At 37.4% G+C, this 27588-nt stretch overlaps 1 protein-coding gene across 1 annotated transcript in view; it reads left to right on the forward strand.

The window, feature by feature from the left end:
- The window catches only part of LOC134844973 (kinesin-1 heavy chain-like), a gene marked incomplete in the record, with an annotated part of 39697 nt that extends 23811 nt beyond the window's left edge, over nucleotides 1–15886 (forward strand). The window contains 7 exon segments of the mRNA XM_063861800.1: nucleotides 2965–3135; nucleotides 10122–10296; nucleotides 10684–10898; nucleotides 13428–13589; nucleotides 14579–14653; nucleotides 15055–15159; nucleotides 15652–15886. Coding sequence (XP_063717870.1) covers nucleotides 2965–3135; nucleotides 10122–10296; nucleotides 10684–10898; nucleotides 13428–13589; nucleotides 14579–14653; nucleotides 15055–15159; nucleotides 15652–15813 — 1065 coding nt within the window.
- Nucleotides 15887–27588: the final 11702 nt, after the last annotated feature.

Raw genomic sequence — 27588 nt, forward strand, 5'->3', positions numbered from 1 at the left:
ATCCGGGCTGAGGCGTTTGACTCAGGATTCGATCAACATGGTCAAACGGAGTCCAATTTTCGTCGCCAATTAAGATGGTCGAACGAACACTATAGTCTAACAAAGTCGAATCATGGGTCGAACAGGGTCGATATAGTCAAACAGGGCCGAATAATGAGTCGAACAGGGTCGAGTCATGTGTCGAACACGGTCGAATCATGATTCGAACAGGGTCAAATCATGAGTCTAACTGGTCGAATGAGGGGTCAAGTAGGGTCGAACCGGTCAAAACATAGCCATTTTTAAACGAGCCGGTCGAAACATAGCCATTTTGCTCTGGTTGATTAAAACGTAAGTCCAACAACTCGGGCTATACGAATCTACGATGCCCAAGTTTGCGGCATTTTTTATGATTTTTTTGCGGTTGCCCAGGTTGAAGTTTTTGACACATGATTTGACAGAAACGGTCAAATGATGTCCGAGTTTCGTTGTAGTTCATGACGCTTCAGCTATTTCCCGGTAATAGCGAAAAATTTCCGATAAAGTCGAACAAAGTCGAACAATGTCAGGTATTGTCCAACAAAGTCGAACAAAGTCTGGTATAATCGAACAAAGTCGAACAAAGTCGAAAACGGACATTGTTCGACTCGAAAAGTCGAAATCAGACATCGTTCGACGGAAAAAGTCGAAAACGGACATAGTTCGACCGTTTCGGTCGAATCATGAGTCGCGCACCTCAGCGCGGGTATCATGAACAAGAAGTCAAAAACCCTTTTCAGGGAAGGGCGGCTCAATCGAAATTAGCTGTTATTCTTAATTATACAAGAAGAAAGTGATTTTCACTTTTCACTTATTTAGGTTTTGATGATTTTTTTTTCGGTGAAAGGTTTTAATAATTGTTCAGGATCAAATTTAATTTTTCTGATTTCATGATTTTGTTTCGTTCATTTCCGTTTACTTCTTTTCTTGACTTCATTTCTTTTTTAACAACCGAAAAGAAAAAATGAAAAAGTCGCGAAAAATCTGAATGACTTCTAGTTTCAAAAATATAATTAATTTTTATGAACTCCCAGCGGAATAAAAAAACTACCTGAAGATCCAAAATTCTTTATATGGAATAACTTTGCAAACAATCATAACACAGTTTGATATGCAAAACTATGAATTCAAAAAATTTCCGAAATCCGACTTGAGACTTTTTCTTCTTCAATCAACTTTTTTTTTCGGTTTCTTTGGTCTTTTACTTTTTTCTAACTGTTTGTTGGATGTATTTTGTTTTCTAAAACAACACTGAAATTCAATAGCCCTTCATCGATTAGCATAGTTTTCAAAAAAATTATCCATTTATGCATTGTTGATCTGACTACAAAATAGGTAGTAAATTTGTATTTGAATCATAAACTCTATTCGAAGAAAAAAATTTTTGAAGAACATGCTGATTTGAAAAGATCCTGTTTGAAAACCATTCATTGTAAAAAGAATGCCAATTAGGTCATTTATTTTGTGTGAAACGCTTTAGTTTTTCCTTTTTGGCAAAATTTTTTTTTTAACTTCTGTTCATTTTAAAGTTTCGAGTGGAAATGCCGCAATGTCCGCAGTATGATTCTTTGCTTGAACGCGCAAACACCTAACTATCTCTTGAAAACTATCTTCTTCAAAATTCAAAAAAATTATGTTGCACCAAATTTCTTTCAAACAGCTAGTTTATTTGGTAAAAGTACTGATTATAGCTCTAGGGCAAACAGTTTTATCAAATGATTTTGAAGGAAAATATATTTCTCAATGTCTTCAAAGATTTCCGCGTGTGACAATAAATAAAGTATTCATCCGGCTGTTTTTGCGTAATTTCTTTTGAATATTGTAAAAAACAAGTTGCTCAAAAATCCGATTATCTAAGTAATTGAGTTCACAAATTGCAAAATTAAATAAATCATTGGATTCTTGGGAAAACTTCAAGACAATTTTCTATCCAACAATTTTTTCTTGCTAAAAAAATCAAATATTGATGCTCAAAAACTGCTGTTTGCTCATTAGCGTTGCAGTTTTTCAACTTGAAACCTTTTTTCCTCGCAAAATGAGTTTTTTCTCTCATAATGAATAATCAATTCTTAGCAGAGGCGGATTTAGGGGGGCGAGGGCGGACGCTCCCCCCCCCCTCAGGTATTCGACCTTCTGCCGACCCAAAGGTTCCCCCCTTTGGTACTTTTTAAGAAATCCATTTTTGGCCGACCGACCCTAAAATTTTTCTAAAGGCGCCTTTGGCGCCAATATATTCTAATTTTGAGGGGGAGCGCGCATCAAAAAAACGCGATTTTTTTGGTCAAAATTTTTGCGTAAGACGCCCTTGTATCCTGTTATTTTTTTTCAAAATTTGGGCTGCGCCGCAGAAAATTTGGCCAAAAAGGGGACTAAACAGTGCTTAGGGAGAGCTCAAAAAAAGGTCGACAAATTTTTTGAAAAATTTCGAACGTTTTTTGAAAATCCGCCCCCCTCGAGAAAATCCTAGATCCGCCCCTGATTCTTAAATGGGTTTTAAAACATATCATATTAAAGCCTTTCAGTCTTAATTTGATTTTTTAAACAAGTCCTCAAAATGATTTCGGTATCAAGAAAAATCAACGCTAAATTTTTACTTTTTAGACAAATTCAGAATAAATTGTTATTGACGTTTTGAAAATTCTCAGGATTATTGATTACAAAAATAAAAATTTTCAATATATTTTCCAAATTAATTTCTAGTCCGACCCTCTTATGCGTGCAGAACATGTCAAAGAAGTTGAATAACAATAAAAAGTAAACAAAAAATACGGTTTCTTCTGCAAAAATAGTGACCGTGGGAGCCTTCTGTGCTACTCCTAACCAGCTAATAACTTTTGAAAATTGCATTTCTTTTTGAGTTTTGATATATTTTAATCGGACTGATGTTTTTCTTTTGCTATAATCGGCTCTGACATCAGATACAAATTAAGCTACGCTGGTTTTCAGGTGGGCAAAAACTTCGTCGGTGAACAGAATGTGGCCCAGTTTGAGTACCGAAAACCAGATCCCTCCAGGCCGAATGAAGGGTTCGCAGCATCAAGAGCTCTGCTGGCAAAAGCCAAACATTATGCAGTGGGAGGAGGAAGGAAACATCGGGAACTGGAGGAAGAACTAAGAGTACGTTCAAAATGTTCTCTTATTTGAGTCTTTTTTGTGTTGAAAAAGTGTAATACGATTTTTAACGTGCTTTAATCAACTCTCATGGGTCTCAGCTACGCTCCCCGCCCGTTTTTATCCTGTGTTAAAATCAGGGGCGGATCTAGGGTTTTCTCGAAGGGGCGGGTTTTCAAAAAACCCTTTCTTTAGGAGACCAAATTGGTTTTTTGAGCGCTCTCAGGACAGTATAAAAACGGTATTTTGACAGAAAATATTGCGCCGCAGGCAAATTTTTGAAAAAAAAATCAAAAATGATGTTTTTGGGCCTTTTTTGGAAAATGTCGATGTTTTTTTGGCGCGCTCTACCCCTCAAAGTGGCGAAGTATAAAAAAACTCATTAGTCGTGTAACGACGGACGTAAGTAACATAAGTAAAACAACTTGAGTTCTTTACGGCCACCAGCGCCAATGGTTGAACGCACAGTTCACGACCTCTACCTTGTTGACCTTGGTATCATGAGATAAAAGTATAATTCATATTACGTAAGAAACATATATTACTTAACAATCTCTACTGCACTCCCCCTTCATTAAATCGAAATGTTTGGTAATCAACTGACTGCCTCAAAAACATATGGGTACGTTTATTCATTTGTCTAGAGTTTCTATTGGAAGTAAACTATATCTTTTCCCCCATTTTAGGGCGAGTCTTCAGCCAAAAATTTTTAGTTAAAGTTTTAGTTCCTGAGCTCTCCAAATCTTCCAAAATAAGACGATGGTCTTCTTCTGTCTATCCAAATTGTCCGTCACCATCGGTCCGCCAGAATCCCCACTCACTTTAGCTATATTCGCTACTCCTTGGATGATCGCTGTCTGTCCCTGTTGGCCGTAATTCATTCGCTCTTTAATCGGCGAATTGCTATCTGAAACCACCGTGGGGTCCCTTTTCTTCGGCATCTGCTCGCAGAAAAGTGCTGGCAATGGTGGCATTACCGTAGGTTGATCGGTCAACGGCGTAGTTGGCAAAGTTACCACTGGTGTCTCTCCGGCAACAGTGTCAGCCTTTTCTGACGGGATTTCAAATTTGACCCGCCTGGCACTTTGTGTTGAGCTACTGTCACTTTCAGTCATAACTCTGTTGAATAATTCCTGTCCCGCCTCGTCGATGAATTCACGGGTTTGTGAATTTCGGCCTGAGCCGCGCCCACCATCTTCGGACGGCTGCGAATACGTGCCTTTAGTCCCTGAAACAGTGATTGCAGGATGTATCCATCAATCACACTCCCCTGCGAATCTGTTACTAGTACGATTCCCTTAGAATGTTTGTCGATTTTCCGTAACTTGTCTAATACATCGACAAAAATTCTTTCCAAGAAATTTTCCCATTTAATTGGCTCTGGTTAACTCCTCCAATTCCTCAAGGGGAGCAGTACCCCATCCTGCACCTCTATTCCAGCGGACTCTCTAAATGTCGGGCAGTTTTTTCTACATCCTTGGCAGACGAGATGGTAATTGGGCTGTTTTTGCTCCTTTATTTCGTTCCCGTGTCCATCTTCAATACGTTTTTTTCTTCGGAGCTAGAACAAGGTACTAGTCCTCCGGTCTTAGGGTTAACTACGCTTTGGCTGACCGATGGTTTGGGCTCTGTAGTAGTTGGCCTCGTCTGATTTACTATTGGGTTCTCAATCGACATTAACCCGTCCGAAGAGCTATCAAAATTAATCGGGTTATCGACTGATCCCGCTTTTTCGGGTGTCTTTTCCGCGTTCGCTGCCCTATTTTTGTCGAGACACTTGGAAAATGTTTTGATTCGCTTGTAGCGACAGCCTCCCTCGGGTGATTGGGTTCTTCCAACTAACGCCAATTCAGAGTATTCGGCACGCTAACCTTGTAAAGTCGCGGCGACTGGAGCTTCCCCTGGTCCGGACTTCTTTGACTTTAACTTACTGAAAGATCGGAGCTTTGAATCGTCTTTGCAGAATCCATTGTAACCGTATGATCTGTCTCCCGCACAAGTTTTTTTCCATAATTTTACAATAGAGTTCCGATTTCATTCGATCCTGATTTTTCCGAAATATTTTATAACCTTTTTCTGAGCGCTCAAAATCGCCGCTTTGTTCGGCGTGACTTTACTAGGTCCAGAACTGTCCTCTCCATGGGCCACCAAAGCATGATCTATCCAGTCGAATGTGCCCATTGTTTTCTCATCGACTGGTATTGAGTAGTGCTGCAGTTCTTGAATCGGAAACATCTTCTTGTTCTTATCTATTAAATATAACACGTTTTTCCAAGACAGGTTTTGGTTTTTGGGAAGAACATGCCATGAGGCAATCCCGTAACGTTCAAAAACACCGCGTGACAAGACCTGTTGCCCGATGGCTCCCCACCAGTGGAAATATCAACCGATAAAGGTTTTTTGCGCAGAATTCACCGATGGATTTCGAGTTGAATCCCGACGCCTGGCCTGTTCTGATTGCCCTCGGTTTTGCGTGTAAAGCATTATAGGTCTCCATAAATTCCCCAATTACCTCAGCCATTTTTTTTGGTAGTATTTTGACTTGATTTTGGAAAAACTATCTACGCAAATAAATACATACCTATTTTACCCCAACCTGACCGCAACAGCCACAGGAAATCTAATTGGACTTTTTGATTTGAGTTTTACTTACAAATCAAGTTTCGTAATGCCCCCCGAGAAACACCCAATTCAAATTCTTTCCAGATTTGTTAGAATCCAGGCAATTTGTTGCCGTCAATTGAATTTGCCGATTGATATGAGGTCACGAAAAGTAACTGTTTGCCACTTCCTTCATTTTCCAGGTTCCAGAGTGACCCTTATGGAACCTCAACATGATCGGTGCCCCTAATTGAGACAACATTGCCATTCTATTGTCCAGCAATAAAATTTCGATGGATGTGTGTAGCTTGTCGAGATAATTTGCAAAGAAATCGTCTGAGTCTCGAATCTGATTTAATTTGTCTGATTGTTTTGCCTGAATGATTCAAACAAATATTTCGTATGCTTTAGTGAGAATCGCAATTAATTCAGCAATGAAAAACTATGGTCAATCAAACAATGTAAACCGAAAAAGTTCCACTTGATTAGCGTTGCTTCAGCCGACGGCGGTCGCAAGAAATCGATCCCATGGACAATTATGGTAGGTAACTCGTGGTTCTCCTGCCCGTTTTCAGTATCTTGATTGCTGGGATTTATCTTCAATGGGTTATGTAATTTACAATTTCTGCAGTTTTCTGTACGTACGTGTCCAGCAGAACAAACTTTGATCGAATTAAAACTTCGAAATGCGTCAATGAATTTCTTAACTGCACATTCTTTCCCATGACGTAATTCTCTTTCCATTTTGTTCCACAAATTATTTCATTTTTGCGATCTTCCTCAGCGCTGTTAGTTTTAGCCACTGGTTTAAGAATCCTACTAAGTCCAATAATTTGCACTACTATCAATGTGTTGTCAAGCTCGGAGCTATTCCCATCCGGATGCCTAGATAAACAGTCTACCATCCCCATAATCTTTCCTGGAATATGCTCAACTTCAAAGTCAAACAGTAAAAAGCTGGTGTAGTCAGCGTTTTAAACAAGTTTGGGTTGATTTAGTGTATTTCTCTTCTGATAAGCAAGACAATAATGCTTTATTGTCTGTTAATATCTTAAAATGAGCCCCAAGCCAATAATTTTTAAAATGTTTCAACGCCCAAACGACTGCTAATTGTTCCAGCTCGTTCATACTAATTTTTAATTCAGCCTCGTTCAAAATTGGAGCCAATCCATCTGTGTGTAACTGCTACAGTGCCGTCCCCAGGCCCTGTTTCGAAGCGTCATATTCCACTCTAAATACTTTTTGAACGTCAAAAACATTATTTTAGACAAAATCACTGAAAATTTCTTTCATCTGTAGAAGTGCTTTTTCATGTATTGATTCCCATTCGAACGAGAAAGTTTTTTCATCAACTTCTGAATGGTTCAGTTGTAGCGGCATGATCCGTCTCGCTTGGTGATTACAACCTTCGGTAAGACAATACAATATTCCGTATAATTTCCCATTTTTTACCCTCTTTTAACAAATTACTGATTGTTTTTTTCAAATTTAGGCAAAAATGGAATATTACCCGTTATCCATTTACCTGAACTGAACGCTGCGGTTCGTGAAAATGCGTTCTCAATTCACGTTTTTTTAATACTCCCTTCCGCTCAAATAAGTCTTGAATTCTTGCAAAAAGGTTAATGAGCTTACGTTGGATTCGAGATTATTGTATCTCTGAGCTGTTTCTCCTTTGCTCAATCTCATTAGCCGAACTCACCATCTGTTTATGTCGCAGTTTAATCCTGAATTGCGGTAAAACATTATTGCCAATGATCGCCCGTTGACCTTCTTCGGTGATGAACAATTCCGCGTTTTCCGCCATCCAACGTTCAGAGCTAATATCAATGTTGATCATATCATCGGCAGCACCGTAAAATGAATTTTCAGTTTATCTGGCACCCGAATAAATTGCTACATATCCGACGGTTGGATTGCTACATATCCGACGGTGAGTTCAATGAACTCGTGCAAAATTTTTTTTAATGAACTTACGTTGGATTGGAGAATATTGTATCTCTGAGCTGTCGCTCCTGTGCTCAATCTCATTAGCCGAACTCACATTCTGTTTATGTCAGACTTCAATCCTCAATTGCGGTAAAATGTTTTTGCCAATGATGGCCCGTTGACAGTCTTCGGTGATGAACAATTCCGCATTTTCCGCCATCCAACCTTCAGACCTAAAATCAATAAATATTGTCCCGATTATCTTGATCATATCATCAGTTGCACTGTAAAAAGAGTTTTTCAATTTATCTGGCACCAATCGTATTGCTACATATCTGTCCTGAGTTTTGAGTTCGTGTAATTTCGTCTAGGAAATAAACGACACCGGACTTGCGCATTCTATTTGGAATTCTGTTTGCTACCGGTTTTTCCCATCGGAACATTTAACAACTTGCTATTTTTATTTCCAGCTTTGTCGGCACCGTTTGTATCGCAAACCCACCAAGCTCTTTGTCACACCTCTCTTCTTCGCACTTTTGGATTATATTCGTTTCGTACCGCATAAACTCAAAACCGTCTATTTGATTCACGGAGCCCCTTTTACAATGCTTCGCATAATGTCTGCGCCCGCTGCAATTATTATAGACAAAGGTTCTCGCGGGGCAATTTTAACAATGATTTGATATTAGCCAATTTCCACAACTGTGACACTTGTCTTGTCTCTGAACCTTCACATCATTCACTGGGTCTCTCTTGGTGTACCCTGACTGTTGACTTCACCCGGTATTCTATCGTCCGGGGTTAAACTTATTTCTCCCGAAGTTCGGTAGGCGCCCGCTGCGTCTTAAATACATCATTGCGCCTCTCTCCCTCACCACTAAGAACTGTACGGCATCCCATACATAGTTATTTACAAATTTCTTCAATCCTCATGGTGAAGATAAACACGTCCCTATTTTGGATTCCTGTTTCCAGCCAAAGTCCCACCCTCGGGAAAAATCACTTAAGGCTGCATAAAACTGTTCCATTCCCTTTTTTTCTCGATATTTTCCGAACGATTTGTGAAATTTAGTTCTTTCGGAAAAGCGTCACTGCCAACTTCCACAACTCTGCGAAATTTATCTCACGAGGATATTTCTGGTAATGATATCTTTGTCTCTGTTTTCCGAAAGATAGAAATCACTTCGATTTCAGCCTCTTGTCCGCTTCTCCACTGGTACTTCCTTTGAGCAGTTTTTTCTCTTCGTCCAACCGACGGCTTCCTGCTTCCCCCATACTCGCACAGCCGTTTCAATCCGGGCTTCCCTCTCTGTTCTCACTTGTGCTTCCTCCGTACCAAGAAATTCCTCCAAAGTCGTGTAAATATATTCCGGTAACGCATTTTCCGCCAAGTAGATCATCAATATCAATCTCTTCCTTGGCGATTACCATTAGTTGGAATTTCTGCGCCATTTCCTCCCAGGGTACCGGCAGATCTTGAGTTGTTCCGTTCCAAAAAACATCTACGCCACGATAGCTAGATTCCGTTTCTGATTGCGCGATGCAGAAGTATACTCATTTGTTGTATAATGACGTATGTAGGTAACGTAGGCGAAACAACTTGAATTTTTTGAGGAAAACGAATTTTATGCTCAAAACTCTATACACTTTTCTTGGATCTTCTTTTTTCATTGAGAAAGTCTTCTTTGGCCCAAAAACGTCTTAGCCCAAAATCGTTTTCTTTGGCCTGTTTTTCCAAAAACAGAGACCTTTTTTTCCTTGTGGATACCTCTGAAAACCAGTTTGGTCGGGCTAAAAAAAGATCGACAGAATCCTAGATCCGCCACTGGGTTGGGCCGGAAATATTAGCAATTAAAAACATTTGCATTGCAGCTGGTCACGTTTTTCGACCATGTTTTTTGGACGTAGTCTAAGTAACAAGGATGATGATCACATGCAGGGACGGATTTAGGGGGTGGCGGGTGCGGACGCTTTTTCCTTTCTTCAGGGATTCGACCCCCTGACGACCCAAAGGGTCCCCCTTTGTACTATTTTGAGCTGACTGACCCTAAAATTTTTCTAAATGCGCCTTTGGCGGCAATTTATACTAATTTTGAGGGTGGATCGCGCGCTAAGAAACGCGATTTTTCGCTTCGGTTAAAGTTTTCCAAAAAGTGTCTAAAACGCGGCGCAGAAAACTTGGCCATAACAGGGTCTTTTTAGTGCTTTGGGAGAGCTTGGAAAATCAATTTGTAAATTTGGTCGATCTAGAAAAAAAACGATAAAATTTTCAAATTTCCCCCTCGAGAAAATCTTAGATCCGCCCCTGATCACATGTATAATAATGATTTAAAAAAGTTTTTCCAAACGATAACTAGTTGCAGATTTATTTATTTAAACCTACAACATCAAATTTGAATCATTTGGGAGAACACGATCCAGCATGTGGTCAGGAGCATTGCAATTATCATTTGGTGTGTTAGCGTATGCGCAATGACAAGGAGCAGCGGGAGGCGGCCCAGATGGAGCAGGTGATGATGTTGAGTCAGGCTAAGCAGCAGATGGACCAGATGAAGGAGGCCATGCAGGACCTCAAAGACGACAACGCAAGGCTGCAGTCCAACATGCAGAAGAGAAATGCACAGATAGCTGCCATGGGTAAAAACTCCTCTTTCTACGACCCAGTCAACTGCTTTATTTACTTGAAAAAGCACAATCGCAGTACTAAGATATTAGATAGAGAATTTTACTTCTACTTTCAATTTATTAATGAAAAAAACTGATGATTTTTTCAATAAGTGAGGTATCTTAAATTTTAAAAAATGATTGAAGCTTATAACATTGTGAGATAAAAAAATATCCGAAGCCGAACATTTTTTTATCATATTACCAATATTACCAAATTTAATAGGTATAGTGATCAAATAAAACTTTATACATATATGAAAAAGCAAAAAGCTTTTCCAAACATTTTGAAAAAATTGGTTAGTTGGCCATAAAGATTCAATAGACATTTTTCAAATGCTCTTCTCATATGTTTTGCAGGCAAGACGGGTGCAGACGACATAGATGACCCTGACCTGAAGATGTTGAATGACGAGCACCAGGGCCAGATTGGGAAGATGAGGGTGCAGCTGCAGGAGGAGAGTAGGAAGGCGGAAAGGGCCAACAGGGCGAGGGATGACGTCATGCAGCAGGTGGAGCGACTGAAGAGTGAGATGCAGGCCCAAAAGGAGAAGTTCCTCAGAGAGAAGGCGGAGGTAGCTACTGGAAGCAATTTTTTTTCTTTTTTTAGTAGCGTTTTCATTCCCCAAAAATCATGGTCACATTTTCCAAGCAAAAAATGATATATAGAGTACACTATAGCTATGCTACTTTTGTTAACAAATTGTTTAATGAAACCTTATTACGGGCAAAAAAAAATGAGTTTTTAAAAAATTTTGATGAATTGAAAAAAGAATTTTAAAAGGTTATGACCATTTTTTTGGTTGTTCAAAAATTTTAAAAAGTTTTGATGATTTTTTGGTTGTTCTTTTTCAGGAAAAAGTCTTGAAACACTCTAGTCATTAGAGAAGTGCATTCATATGTATTAAAGTATTTATTAGTGCACTTACGTTTGTATGCACTAGGTAGTTTCAGCACGAACGTATCTGATCAAAGTTTCAAGTTCATGAAATTTAGAGACCGTTGACCTGATTTTTTTTCTTTAACTCGAAATTCGAAAAATAAACTTCAATTTCTTTTTGGTTTTAAATCTTTTTTAAAATTTCTTTTGCTTTGTATTATCGAAGTAAAGTTATTCTTTTTCTGTAAAAACTTTTCAGGTTCTCCCTCTGCTGACTTTGAACAAATTTCACGTTTCTAGCAAAAAGTATATATCTACATTAAGCTGATATTATTCAGAATACCTAATTATTTAAATCAATGAAATTATGAGAAATTCCAGATTTTGGGATACTGTTTTACCGTCAATGTTAATTGCAACGGTTCCGAATAGACCATTCTAAAACAATTCCTGGTCAATACAAGGCAAATCTGTGCATCTTGTGAATTGTAAGTGGATGCAACAAACTTTAAGCAGGTTTGCCGCGGAAAGAGCAACATTATTATTTTTTGTTGATTTTCTCGTTTTGGAAGCAAAGAAATAGTTAAAACTTTGTATCGCTCAAACTTGCGGAATCAGCAATAAATTTGCAAACTGCGGAACAGTTTGTGGAATCCACAAGCAAATAATATTAATATATGTGTAGTATTATTACTCTGTTGTGGATTCCTTAGCTGTAAAAATCCGCAAACTGTGAGCAGACTTCCGCAAATTATGAGTAGAATTTGCAAATTGTAAGCGGAATCCGCACTTTTGGTAGCGGCATTCAAGTAATTTCTATAGGAAACCTTTATTTAAAAGTAACGTAACAGATAAACTTTCTTACTCTCAACAGTTGTAAGATAATTTTGGTTTCTTGCTGTTTCATTCCGCATTTGGTTAGATATTATTTGTTCATAAAAGAACTAGTTTAGTTCAATGTATGCAAAAAAATTGTGAACTCTCGCAAATTTACGGATTCCGCGTACAAATTTACGGAATCTGCTTGCATTTGCGAAATCCGCTTACAATTTGCAGAATCCTCTGTTTTTTTTTGCGGAATAGTGATCAACCTGCTAGGTTCGCGCGTTGAAGAATTCATGACAAAACTAATGTGCAAATAGTGCTTGCGTTACAGTCATGTGTGCGCTGAAGCCAAGGAAATATTGTAACTAGAGTCTATTTTAAAGATGGATTCTTGTCTCAGGATTCTTGGTTCTCGATTCAACGGTTTGTCTCTGGATTTTAGCGACCTAGAGTCACGAAGTTGTGCGCTTATCAAGTGCACAGTTTGGCTTCGTAATGATTAAAAATATCCTCACCTTAGAAAAATCAATTAATTCAAACTAGTGTAAAAGTGTTTCGAAAAAGTTCCTTATGTCACAACATACCTTATGAAAATAGCTAAATAACTGTTCAAAATGAAATTTTTTTATCACAAAACAAAAACCTCTTCAATCAAAACATTGGAGAGAAAGCAAAAATTGCTACCACATAGCTCTTTTTTTGTCTTTACTGGTATCATTTTCTCGTAAAGATTTGAAGAAAAATGATGTTTTTCAAGTAAAAAAGTGTGTACTGTTTTTATTAATACGTAGGCTGCATTCTGCACAAATAGCGTTCATAAGAGATGTAACTGCTATCCTTGCCTAAGCTTATAAAGAAGTGACAAATTTAAGAACTATAAAAACTGTTGATTTGGTACGGCTCGTGAGAGTCGACATATCGCTATTCCTATTCGAAAAAAAAGCTTTGTTTAACTTCGAATTAATTGCATTTTTTGTTATGGTTTCATCTTCAACAGATAAAATTTTGGAGTTATCAGGTAAATTTTTTTTTAACGTTGGGTGACATTTTTTGGCTGGTATCTAAATTTTTGCTCTCTGACTGGCTAATAAGTTAGCTCTTTGAGGTTTTTTAGAGCAGCTAATGGATCCCACGAGATACCCGATCTTATTACAATGATAAGCATAATCTTACAATTTTTTCTAAGATTTTAAGGAAAATTGCTATATTAAAACTGTCTTACCTGTCATAAAAAATTGCAACCTTGTAACATTTTTCAAGTTTAATTTTGTAAATGAACGAACTTAAAAAATGTTCTAACAGAGCTGCTTTTGGTCAATCAGGAATTGTTGTTGCATTTTTGAGAAACTTCAGCACATAGTAGAGCGACTCTTTCGCCATTTATAACACATAGTTTTAGCTGGAGGCAGGCAATTCAGTGCTGCAAGGCTACGAAAACGACATGAAGGAGTTTGAGAAGAACCCTCAGAACACCCTGACTGCACCCGTGGGGGAGGGGGAGACAGACATTGGACCCACTGCTAAGAAACATATCAAAACATTAGAGGGACAATTGGAGCAGGTATGGTAAATAACGAACCTTAAAATAAATAACAAATGAAAAACAAATTACTTAAGTTATGTACCTAAAACTGTACGTAAGATCGAATATAGGATGCTTTTGACAGGAACGGTTTTAGGATTTAATTCGGGACTTTTCGGTTATACCCCCCCCCCCTAATTGATTAAAAAAAAATTAAAACTTTTCTTACAAAGTTTGACTGATTTTACTTAAAAATGCAGGGCTGATATCGCCAGCGTTAAATTAAGCTGGAAACTGGCAAAAAATGCGAACTTAACAACTTTTGCTCAGAATTTTTGCCAATTTTTTGTTGATTTGTTAAATTATTCAATTGTTTCTTTTTGTTACTGGCCTTGCTTCTTTCCTCCACAAACAGGTTATCTTCTTGCGTGTAAATGTTTTTTTCCCACAAAACTATGGTTTCAAAGATTTTGCTTGAAATAAGGTTATCTTTAAAGGAGGTTATCTTGCAAGATCTTGTAAGAATCTTGCAAGATATTTTAAAGAAGTTCATCTTGCAAGATATCATGCCTCGATCAACTAGGGGTGAGTGTAAACGTGTAAATGAGGATGTGTAAGCTGGTATGAGGGGGTGGTATAAATGTGGGGGGTGTCATATGCTAGATGGACGAGAAGTGACCTAAATTAAATTAGGGAGATTAAACAAAGATCAGCAAAAAAAGTGAGAAACTAAAATTTCTTTGATAATTTGTTTTATCTGATGTAAAGTTTATTAAACCAAAAGCAACTGTCAGGTTTTGAATATACTGCTCTGTGGTAGAAAACTTCGGAAAAATTTTTTTAAAAATTTGTTTATTTTACATTATAATTGATTAAAACAGATTAAAAAGGATAAGACATCGAGAATAAATCTCGTCGAAAACCATTTGAGACTGAAAATTTAAAAAATTAAGTTTCGAGATTTAAACCCAATGAGTTTTGAATCCTTGAAACAAAGATATCACGAATGCGTAATGTATGACTAACAGGCAAATTCGAGGAACAAAAGTCTGGAAGAGGAGAACCAACAGTTGAGGTCACAGGTGCGCAACTTGAACGGGGAGGTCAGTCCAGATATTCTCATATTCACCATTGAACTTTTACACTAGGCACAACTCTAGTCATTAAGAAAAAGATAGAAATCATACTCGCGATAGATTTTTTTTTATATTTGTAAAAGTTAGGGACCAATTAATCTTTTCTTGACATAGACAATCGGCTGAAAAAGACTACAAAAGATGAAAAAGCCCAAAAGTTAAAACTTGAAATATAGGTTTTTATGTTCAGAGAGCTTGAAAATCATAGTTTGTTCAATGAAAAACTTATAACTGTGAGATTTTTCCAGCATCGTTAATATGCTAGGACTGCATCAATGCAACTCTTTAAAGACCTCTAATATTTCTGGGGACTTGACTACGCAAAATGATAATTTTTCTGTTTCTAATCAAAATTTTTGAACTTCTAGGTCTCCGTTGCAAAAAAGAGTGCTGATGTTGCAGACTCAAAGTTCCGCAAGGCCACCGAAGAACATTTGAAGGAGAGAGCTTCACTGCGAAACTCAATCGACCAGGTAAAATTAGCTTACATCTCATCAATAAGGCCTGTAGCATTGTGTTTGCGCAGGGTCATTTTTAGGGGACGGGGGACGCAACCCCTCTCAGAGGCTTGGCTCCTCTCGTCACCCAAAGGCTCGTCCTTTGATACTATTTTACGACATCAATTTTTGGACCAGTGAACCTCATGACCCTAAGGGTTTTCTAAAGGCGCTTTTGGTACCATTATATGCAAATTTTGTGCTCGACGAAAATTGAGTACGCGCCGAAAAACGCGAATTTTTTGTTCAAAACCTATATTTGGCTGGTTATTTTGTAATTTTTGCTTGCGGCGGAGAAAATTTTGAAAATTAAAAGAGCCTTTATAGTTCCCGGGGAGAGCTCAATCAATCATTTTGATCGGCTTGCAAAAAGGTAGACAAATTTTTGAAAGTATTTTGCCATCTGCGAGGAGCTGCAACTAGTTGTTACTACAAATTTCAGTTTTTGCACTAATTGTTTTTATACAGGCGACTAAAACAAAACTTATGAGCTCCAAAGGTAGAGGCAGCATCAAACAGACCACAACTGCAGGCAGTCTCAAGAGGTCGGGTGCTCTTTCTGACGATGATGACGATGAAGATAGTAGTAGTAGTGACGACAGCAAGTTGTCCAGTCATCTCAGCAAGTAGAAAATGGTTTCATGAGAGCCCAGTAGAACCACTGGATCACTAACTCCACGGCCAGCAGTTCGTAGAAAGCTAGAGAGCCAATAATCAAAGCATTACCTGTGATTCATTGCGTCTTGATTCATTCTTTTCTTTGAATCTGCTTTTGTGAAAAAAATTTATTATTAGATTTCGTCCGTTTTGTTCTTAGTCTGTGCATCCCGGGTCGAGGCTCTCGATTTACATTTTGACTTTCTCGACCAAAAATTGGTAATTTTTGCACATCCATACAGACTAATTATGCGTAGCGCATACATTTGTTTCAAAAACCCTAAAATAGCTTTTTGACGGATTAAATTATCAATAGAAAAGTTTCTCCTTATTAAGCGATCTGTTGGTAAGATTTAAAATTTTTCACCATGCAAATTATCCGTCGCAGCATATCAGAATGGACAAGATTTTTCACAAAAACCTATTTTTTCACTGAAATGATTAAGAAAACCTATCCTTAGTACACGATACGCTTTTTTTAGAATTTGATTAGTTTTCACCATGCAAACCAAACCTAGCAACACACATATGGTGCTTTGTGTGAAAAAAGTTTTTTTTCTTGAAATAAACCAAAAAAGCAAAACAAAAAACTCTAATGCATTTCTTGTTATCAAAATTTTTCATTAGTACAGGAAAGTTGAAATGCAAGATAATAAAACTTCAATTGAACCACAAAAAAAAATAATAATAATAATTTTTAAAAAATCAATTTCTCTTCGAAATCTATCAACTAAACAAAAGTAAAAAAAAATACCAAATAATTTAGCAATAAATTTGGCCCTTGTTCCGCAGCTACATACTGAAACCAACGGATGACAGAAACTGGAGAAATTAATTATTAATAAACTATTCTAATTCTATTTACCTATGTACAATTATTGTACATAAACTTAAAAAGACTAAAACTATTAAGAGGAAGTATGTGAATTAAGAACGTTAAAAGGTCAACTGAGCAATATCTCATATCGACCAATGGACGTAACTAAATTGGTTAACAGGTATTAATTGAATACCGAAGGTCATTTAAGACACTAAAACAAATCGCAACATTTCCCACCGGGAAAAAAATAAAACTGCAAACTAACTACATAACTCTATTTACACCCTGTTCCCCCTTGGAGAAAGGACAAAATTTTACAAACTGCACCATGAAGGTAAATATACAGAAGCAAAATAGAATCCACAATTGAAAGAGAATGTACAATGTAACGGGTGACTATACAGAATTACAAATTTACAAAGTGCAGTACCTAACTAAATTAAAACTAATCCACAACATGTACATTAACATGTACAATTGTATCTACAGGTAAAATTGAAAATCAGACGATAAGATATGGGTCAAGTTTGTATTTTGTTCAGTTTATTTGATATGTGAGTTAATTAAATTGCTTGTCAAAATCATCCAGTTTAGCCCTCATTTCCGAATCTATAGTCGAGGAAATTTCGCTACAGTTGTCTACCTCGTGTGGGGAGTCCTTCGTGATCTGGTAGGCTGAGTTTGAGCCCGAGGATTTTTCCTGGAAACGAGTCGTCGTAGGAGAAACTACTGGTCTGACCGTCGGGAGAGAGTTCTTTGATGACCAGGATAACGTCGTTTCCGCAACGAGAATTTGTCGGGGAGGGGCCTCCGCTAGTGGTGTTAATAAATCGGACGGTGATGTGACCGTGAAAGTAGCCCTGGGAAAGTCGGGTGGAGAGGAGAATACTGAGGGTGACACTCCTGTGTCATCTTTTTCTAGAACCACGTCTATAAAACGGCGATTTCCGTAAAACTGTGGGGGCCCACATTTCTGCGTGGTCTAGAATGTCGAGGCTTTATCGTCGGGCTGACCGTAGGCTCCGGAGTACTGTCTACTAGTATTGGGTTATCTTGCGATCCTTCTGTTGCGGTCGAGTTGGGGATGATAACGATCTCCCGGAGGTCGGTGTTCGCTGGCCTTTCTGAGCTCGGGTGTGGGGACTCGACGGTACCTGTAACACTTAAGCCCTGGTTAGATTCGGAATGATGGCTCTGAGGTATATTGTTAATGGTCACATAGTCGAATTAATCATCGATTATCCCGTCCCACGAGTCTGGGTTTAAAGAAGAAGAGGAACCTGAAGAGATTCTTGAAGAGTCTTGAGTGGCCACGCTCACAGTCGGTGCTCTGGAGTTGGACGCTCTTGAGGTGCCTTGACCCGAATGCCCAGAGGGTGTCGATACAGCTTTCTTTGGTGGTGAGAGTTTCCTTTTCCCAGCTAAACTTGAATGAGTATGAGATTTATGCCCGGTGGGTGTCTGATTCACTATTATTTTTTTGGGACAGGGAGTATTTTTCTTTTTATAGCCAGATCCGATTTGCGTAAAACGTGACCGTTGTCAAAGGTTATGGTGTGTGTTCTGAAGAGTCGATGATATCCTTCTTAACCAGATTAAAATATGGATCCCTATTTTTCCTGTTAGACACCTTTCTATATAAGTTACCTCCCATGACTGCTTTTCTTTTTGCAAGTGGTTCTGAAGCTTGTTTAATGTCGTCCGGGTTTGTATTTAGAGTGGCTGTCCTAGATAGTGGCAGGTTATCTTCTGGGTCTGACGTGCTGTCCTTTTCCTCGTCCAGATATCCATCTTCTGCCCCGTCGTGGAGTTCCCAGATAGTGGCCCGATCTTTGGACATGATAGTTTTCCCTTTATCTAAATGGTCAATATCGGACATAAGGTTTTTCCACCTAAGTTCAGGAGTTTCTTTGTTTCGAGACCGTTTTAGTCGTAAATAGTTCTAACGCTCAATACCGAGAATTCGTCGTCGTCACTCTGTCCGTACTCGTTCCACGCATTTATAACATCACACGATTCTTGGTCTTCCGTCCACGAGTTTTCCGGAGGTGCGTATGTACAATTCTCGGTAATTACATAATTATCTGATACAGTATTTACAGTTGGTCTCTTATTGCGTGATTTACATAATTTAGCGAAGTGTCCTTTATAATTACAATTTTTACAGGTTATGTCCTTCGCTGGGCAAACGTTTAAGTGTCCTTTCGTAAATGTATTCCCACATTTCATGCACGAGTTACTCCGTTCAATGTTTAGGCTCGGTTCCTTTTTGATCTGATTGTGATTATTAAAAGATTTAAAAGTTGTGCTGTTGGTCGACGACCGTGATATATTTGTCAATTTCTGGTGATTAAAATATCCCTTTTTGTCGATTAAAGCTTGATTAAGTGCTTCCGACGGGCTTATGGTGCATGACAGTAGTTTCCTCTGGGTATCTGTGTTCTTCATATTGCAGATGAAGATGTCCCTTATCCATTCTGCCTCGTCAGATTCCTTGATGTTGCACGTGCTGACCAAATCCGTCAGGGCTCCCCAGAATTGTTCGTACGACTCGCGGTCTTTCTGCTTTCGATTTAATAATTTACATCTTAAGAAACGTAGTGTTGGGCGGTTTGTTAAATGCTGCGTCTAGTAGAGTCCAGAACTCGGAGAAAGTTGTTGCTAAAATCTTGACTCTCGGGTTCTTTTGTGTAAAAACTCTTTTTCCTTCGCTCCCTATGGCTAGAAATAAAATTGATCGCAGTTTCTTGTCCGCCTCCGTTCGTCTCATTCCATTAAATTTCCTCTTTTCTTCGTTGATCCGCTTTTCTTCGGCGATTCGTACTGTTTCATCGCGTTTTTGTTCCTGTTCTCTCTGTTGGCTCTTTCCGTGTCCGACTCGCTGCCTGTTGCTTGTTCCAAACTTGGTATTTGTGTCTCTGGTATCTCTGGTCCGTGCAGACTCTCTAAATCCAGATTTTCTTTGGCAATTATCGCCAATTGAAATTGGTCGCTCCATTGGGTCCAGGCATGCGGCAGTGGCTCTAGGGTATGGTTAGGCCAAAAGGGGGGAATTCTACGCACGTTCGAATCATTAGGCTGCGCCAAAATAAAATATTCTAATTCTATTTACCTATGTACAATTATTGTACATAAACTTAAGAAGACTAAAACTATTAAAAGGAAGTATGTGAATTAAGAGCGTTAAAAGGTCAACTGAGCAATATCTCATGTCGACCAATGGTCGTAACTAAATTGGTTAACAGGTATGAATTAAATCCCGAAGGTCATTTAAGACACTAAAACAAATCACTACAATTATAATTACTTGAATCTACGAATCAGTTTTGAAAAAATATGATTTTTTTAAATTTTCTTGGTGTGTTGCAACGAATTTGGCAATTTTTGACTAGTAGGTCGAGACGCTTTAAATGGGTGAGCAAAGCATCCGCAAGAGGTTAGTCAAGTTGCCGACGTGATAATGATTTTGCAAATTCTGTCAAGTTGTTTCAGTTCAATGGGCAATCTAATTTGAAGTCTAAACCTATCTAATTTGAAGTGTCCCATAATAAGTGTGCAACCATACGTCGCGCCATGCAGGGAAAATTTGTGATTGTAGCAGAAAATACTTCGGCAATTTTTCATGGCTTCAATGGAACCTTACATGGTGTGACGTATGGATAGACATTTTGGTCAACCCGGGGGGTTCCTTTCTCGATCCAAGTCTCCTTAGCGAGAGCGCTATTCTCCCAGCTTGATTAAATGCTGTTGGATGATGGTGAAAAACAGAGCCGGACAGGAACAGTAAATTGCAAAGAGAGCAAGGGCTAAGATTACGAGGCACGGCAGTGAGAGAGAGATCAGAGAGAAAAAAAAATTTAATTCGATCTCTTGAGACTTTTGAGAGCTTGCTATTTATGCTCGGCCTGGAAACATTGACATGTTGGTGTCCCAAACTTGATACTTGCGTACAAATTTCCTTCTGAATTTTGCCCCATCTGACTTTTTCTCTCTCTACTTCAACCTTATTCAACAGGTTCGGTGAAAATCAACATAAAAACCTATTAGATGGGTTTAAATTTGGTTGCTGATGGTGGAGTGGCTGTGTTTACGGCAGCACAGCAAAACAAATGATAATGATTAGCTTTTGAGGTGAAATTCTCCTTAAATTGATTAAATTAATCTTACAAAATTGGCGCAACTGGTTGGCTTTTCTTGCGAGTATAAGGTATCTCGAAAAAAATCGTGGGGTGGGGGGTGTCGTTCTACTAAAAAATTACCTAGTAATTTGCAAGTCTTCTAATTTTATGCTAACTTTTTTTTTTAAGTCAGTTCGAATTTAATTAATTCTCGCTGTGCGACAATTATTTCCGGTTTGAATTTAGTTTTTATGCAGATAACTAAAGCGCAATGAACAAAAAACTTATACATAAATTAAATGGTTCAGTTTTTGCACTAGACGTTTTTGGAGCGTTTTGTAAAAAAAAAATGCTAATTTTGGCGCGCATTCTCCTTTAGTGTAAGGTGTGCTGAGTCCGAGGGCTTAAGTAAAGTTTGATTGCTGTTCAGTATTCGAATAAAAATGGAAATATCAAAAAATAGAATCTCAGCCGACAATTTTTTAGAGTGAGAGACGAATCAATGCGTGGGGGTTATGTTCAACTTGTCAATTCGCACTGCTGGACTTGCAAAATGGAGTGAAAGTAGAAATCATGTCCGCCCCTGCTTTGAATATCACAGTAAATATATAAAAATTCAGTAAAAAATTTCAGCGAAAGAATATGAAGCACTTTGGCGAAGGTTTCAAGAATTAAATAAACCTGCTGATGCAACCATTTCAATAGTTTCGTTCCAACAATTTTAGAAACTGAGTCGAAACTTTTCAACTTACTTGGGTTCACTTAAGCTTTTAATAAACTTAACAATATACACAGTACAGTGGGCCTGCAGGGTGTAGTTAAAACTCATGAAGAAAAAAAACGTCAATGATCCGGCAAGTCTAGGGAAATTTTTGGAATGAGTAGTATAAATTTGTTAGCTTCAGTGAAAACTCAAAATGAGACATAGCCACGGGTTTAAATCGGCTTATAGTACAGTGCTGATTTAAATTAACCGGACAAAACGCGTTAAACTTAAAATTAAAACGCGTTTTTCTCAAATTGGGTTGAGTTTAGGTGAAAACTTATGAAGACAAAACTTGCTTAAAATTTTAGCAGAATTAATATGGTTTAATTTGTTTTGCCAAATTCGGACCCAAAATTTTACCTCAAAAATGGGTCATTTTGGCTTTTTTTAGTTAATCAAAAGTTACGCCAAAATACCCAGTCGATCACAGATATAATTATATCAAAGTAAGTCCCTTACGTAGCCCAACAAACTTTATCAAGGGTAAATTCTCCAAAAAAAATTTGCAAACCGTTTAAAAATTGTTTTTAAAGAAAAAGTTGGTATTTTATAAAGTAAAACGACCTTTTTTGTCTATCAAACAAAAATAAATTAATTCTTACAATGTTTTAGAGAATATACCCATCTTAAAGTTTGTTGGGCTTTGATATAATTATGTCTGTGATCGACTGGGTATTTTTGGCGTAATTTTTGATTAACTAGGAAAAACCAAAATGACCCATTTTTGGGGTAAAATTTTGGGCCCGAATTTTGCAAAAGAAATAGCCCATATTAATTCTGCTAAAGTTTTAAGTAAGTTTTGTCTTCATAAGTTTTCACCTAAACTCAACCCAATTTGAAAAAAAAACGCGTTTTAAATTTCAAGTTTAACGCGTTTTGTCCGGTTAATTTAAATCATCAGCACTGTAGAACAATTTGGTCCATTTACGCCAAATTTGCAATTTGTAAGTTTTGCTTTCTAACTTCTAAAATTATTCCCAGATGCTATGTCAATTACAAATTGAGGTATTAGACTTCATTAAGCTTTGATGTCTCTCAACATTACGAAATCTATCACGCGGTAATTATCTCAAACTGGCCAAGAGATGCGCCTATCAGCGCAATTCCCTGATTGCTACGACTCTCGCGTACGTTAGATTAAGTATACTCATGCCCAGTAGGAACCTCCCATTTTACCCTCACTGGCAAAAATGGATAAATTATATCAAGTTTAGTATCACTAAGTTTGAGAATTAAATTGAGATCGATTTTAGTATGAAAAGAGTCAAAAGATGAAACATTGAAAATTAAGATGGATTCGGATCAATATTTCTTCGATTTAAAAAGATTTTTTTTCCTAGCTAAAAAATCAATTCAAAACGATTCAAAATGACTCGTTCAAATCTCAATTAATATGAGTAATTTGGAAACAAAATTATTAAGTATGTTGTTCAGGTACTCGATCTGTCTAGTACTCTCTAGAGAATTAAATTCTTTTAAAAATAGTTAAAATTTTAATTATTTTGATGTTTGAATATTACCGATAGGTTTGGTTCTCATTGACTCCGGAGCAGCCTACAGAGTAAAATTATTTTGTATTAGATTAGGTATACTCATTCCCAGTAGAAATCTCCTATTTTACACTCACTGGTAAAAATGGATAAATATATCAAGTTTACTATCACTAAGTGTTAGAATTATTTTGAGATCGATTTTAGTATGAAAAAAGACAGAAGGAAGATCAAAAATTGCTGATGTTTAACATGAAAAAGCACTTTTAAGAATAACCAAATTTGAATTTCATTGCAGCCAAATTTTATGGTGGTCAAAAAAGTATTTAATTTTTTGCTGATTGGCTCCAAACGAATGCGCTTGAAATTTTCATATGAAATATGACACACCACGGAACGCGGAACTTAAGATTGCAAAAACAATTGATTCTCTCAGAAAATAATAATTTTGCGGAAAGAAAATTTCGTCAAGTGTTTGTAGATTAATGTAACATTGACAGAAATTTTTTGGGGCGTAAGATTTTAGGGTACAAAAACAGCTGAATGAACTCAAAGTTTAGTGTTAACAGTGACCGATTATTGGATAATAAGCAGATGAATGAAAATAATGCCGAATCGAAGGCGGATCGGAACAAATTTAATATTTCAAGGATACCCTATTTACGATAATGGAAAAACAAAACATAGCCAACCGAAGATCGGAAAAGAGTAATGAAAGCAAGTAAACATAAAAAAACTTGAAAAAATCTCTTTCTTGAAAAAATCTCAATTTTCGAATTTCAAGAAAAAAAATAGATGCTCCTTAGGCTCTTTGAATTTTAGAACAATTTATGATTGGCAATTTTTTGATAAAATATCCAAATTTAAGAAAACTGGATCAAAAGGTTAAACTTTTGTTTCGCTGTGAAATCTGTGAAAAGCAATTTGACAATAGGAACGCTTAGCGATTTTGATTGGTTGAAATTTTTCCAGCATTCGGTCCTTCCAGCATGACAACCCTCCCCATTTGTAGAGATTGGAGCAAATTGATTAGATTTTACCTGTTTAAACCAAATATGATACCAGTTACTATTTTTAAACAAAAATTGCTCTCAGATTTCCCAGAAAAGCTTGTATTTGTGTAATAAAACTCAAATAATTTCATGAAAAAAATAAGTTCTGCTCTCCTTGGCCTACAATTTTCACTGCTCTATAAATCGAGTTCTTCTAATTCTACTGGCTTCTCATGAGTACTTTTTCTGGTGATGCAGGCAAAGGGCTTTTTTTCAATTCTCCAAAATTCATTTGAGAAAATTTTCTTACAAGTTTATATAAATTTCAACTATTTTTCTAAAAACTAATCGAATTTTTTCTTTTGAAGACTAGAAAACTGCTCGTAAAAACAAAATGTTTGACTCACATAAAAATCAGTGGAGTGAATTGTGTGTTTTTTGTGCATTTTTTCTCTATTTTTCTACAAGGAGAGGGTCAAGATATAACACAAAAACGTTATGCCACCAAAACTTGTTTCAAAGTTAGGCACAAGTTTGCGCTGTCACGTTTCTGAAACCACTAAAAACAACTTTCGTATTTCAGAAACTCTTGTATACAAGCTTTAGTAACAAACCAAGCCTACCAAAAACGCCGACAATTACTTAGTAATATGGAATTTGAAGACAAACGCGATTCGATTTTTATAGCGCAAAATCCGCCATTTTTGTTGGAATCCGCCATGAAAATTTATTTTGTCTCAAAACTCCTTATTTTGTCTGTGGACTCAACGAATTTGTCTCACCGTGCAACTCAACCAAGTTTTGAGAAATTTGAATCAACGACAGAATCGCGCGGAAACTTAAACCAATTATCATGGCCTGAAATTTATCTCTAATCCGCATTGTATTTTGATGTCAAATATTTGCTCGCTAGCCAAAAAAGCCATAATTGTAACGCCTGGTGTTTATAGGTCGTTCGATTTAATCAGAATTTTGACTTCGACGAATTTTAGAAACTGGGATGTTTTGTGAGGTGTCGCTACCCAAATACCGGAGCTTGGGGTTTTAATGAATGGAATCGTTTTTCTGTAAAAATCAAAAACGCTCAGTAAAAATGAACACAATTTATTTTGATATGAGCCAAATTTCTTTATTTGAAGCAAAAAAAAGACAGCTTCGACTTAAATTCAATTGTAATTGAAAGAAAAATTACCAAAACCACTCACCAATTAAGTGACAAGATTCAAGGGTTATTCTTTTATTTGAAGAAAAACTTTTGGTAAAATAAAATTTTTTTAGCTTCTTTTTTTTTCAGCAAGATCAAGTTTATTCTAAATTGTCATGTAATGGTATAACTGGGGGCTTAGGGGGAGGCATTGGTTTGTGTCTACTGACTCAGAAAAAAACGCTTTTGCTTTAAAATAGTTGTAACTTTTTAACTTTTTTTGGTTTAATCTTTTCAAGTTCAGACTTTTGGCAATTTTTTGATTTGAACTTTTCAAAGAATGCCCAAAATGGCATTTTCGGCATATGTTTTTTATTCAATTCTGCAGAATAGGCTCTTTGATATAATGTTTTTAGAGAGCTCGAAAAACCAATTTGGTCGACCTATGAAAAAAGAATACTGTTTGCAAATCCGCCCCACCTCCCCCGTTTTGGTGAAATTTTTTATTTGAGGGGAAACGAGTCCTCGCTTCCATTTGAGCTTGAGTTCGGCGACTTTTTATCCAACTCGATGTTTTTGGTTTCCTTTCCAACTGTCAATATCAATCCAAAACAGAGCACTGAAATTGCTATGAATAAACTAACTGAGAGGGGGTAATTTATTTTTGATAAATACTGTGCAACTAAAGGTGCGACGGTGTACCCAAATTGCGAAAAGCATTCGGCAAATCCCGACGCCAACGAACGAAGATATGTCGGAAAGCACTCGTTGATAAACAGAGTTATAACCATAATCCCGGCGTTTACTAAGCCGCGACTTATAATCGCGAATACTGTAAGCAAAGCGTTCGGCATGCAGAAATAGAAAGCTATAAAGGAGAAAGAAGCGAGCCCAGTTACTATTTGAAGGGTTATTTTTCGCCCAAATAAGTCGGCCATTACCACACTTACCAAAGCGGCAAATAAATACGACAACGAAAACAGTAAATTGTAAATGTAATCGTTCTTGTTGAAGCTCGAGCACTTTTCTTGGTAACCGTTATAAGTCTCCACAAATAAATTGCACGCTGACGCGTTTGGATTTTGCAGATCCTCGAAATAAATCAGATTTATCACAAGTTTCAAAAAACGAAATCCGAAATAAATAGTCGACAACTTTAAAATATTCGTCGTGCTTTTATGTGTGGCAAAGAGTTCGTTAAATGAACCACGTTGTTCGATTTTAACTGGCGTCAGGTATACCCGGTCCAGAACTTTGCTTTTGTCCAGACTCTGAATAACTTCCAAGGCTTTTCCTGGCTTGCCGGAGAACAAAAGAAACCGCGGGCTTTCTGGACAAAATAAAGTAACAAGTAAGAGCCCGATTACCATCACTGAAGTTGATCCCAAAACATAATCACGCCAACCACTATGGAAGTTCTCGATTGTGACTAGCGCTAAAAATGCACCAAATGCTGATCCGAGTCCGTTTGCGATGAAGATGAACAAGCATGCAGTGGCTCTGTGTCGACAACTGACTATTTCGGTGGCGTAGGTGGCGCAGATGTGGAACCCTCCGAGGCCGAATCCGACTAGAATCCGAGCGAGGGATAGTTGGATGTAGTCCTGACTGAATGCTGAGAGGATTGAAAAAACAGATCCAATGAAGGCTGCAAGCTCGAGCGCAATTTTTCTGCCTGAAAAAAAATACTCAGAAATTAATACCTTGAAATGAAACTTCGAAATATAAAAATGTACAGATTTTCAGAAAAATAACTAAAACCGACCATTATTAGTTCCATTAAAGCAGTAAAAAGACTTTCCCGAATCTTCATAAAAATTAGCAAATATAACTTTTATGTGTTTTATTTATTTAACATGACTCTTTTATATATTGCCAAGGTTTTCCGACGACAAAAAAAGTTTCCAAGTGTCAAAAGAAACTGTTTGCGAATCTGCCAACCCTTTTCCGCTCTCGTTAACCAAGTAAAACTTTGTTTGACCAAGATCTATGATCTTCGGGGTGTGGCTCTCTCCTCAATTATTACATTTGTTTGGGTTCGGGGTTAAAATGTGTAACGTTGAATATTTTGAGGGGTGTGCAGTATATGGTGGTGAAAAGGCCAAACTCCTGATATTTAGTCAATTCCACCCCTCAGCTTGTATCTCGTCTCTAAATTGTCAGACACAAACAGTTAAACAACAAAAAAAAACGTCGTTTTTTCGCAAAAAAAAACATATTTTTGTCTCCTCTAAAAAAACTAAAAAAAGCGCAGAAACAACAATTGGACCACTGTTGATTTGTAACGACCAGACGATACTTAAACATCTTACCATAAACGTCTGAAAACTTGCCCCACAGCATAGCTCCAAAAATAGCTCCAGAGAAGAAACTTGAGGTCAAGATAGCCTCTTCATAGCCAGTCAAATTCCAGATACA

Source organism: Symsagittifera roscoffensis, chromosome 4, assembly GCF_963678635.1.
Source record: "Symsagittifera roscoffensis chromosome 4, txSymRosc1.1, whole genome shotgun sequence".
In the NCBI taxonomy this organism is placed as follows: domain Eukaryota; kingdom Metazoa; phylum Xenacoelomorpha; order Acoela; family Convolutidae; genus Symsagittifera; species Symsagittifera roscoffensis.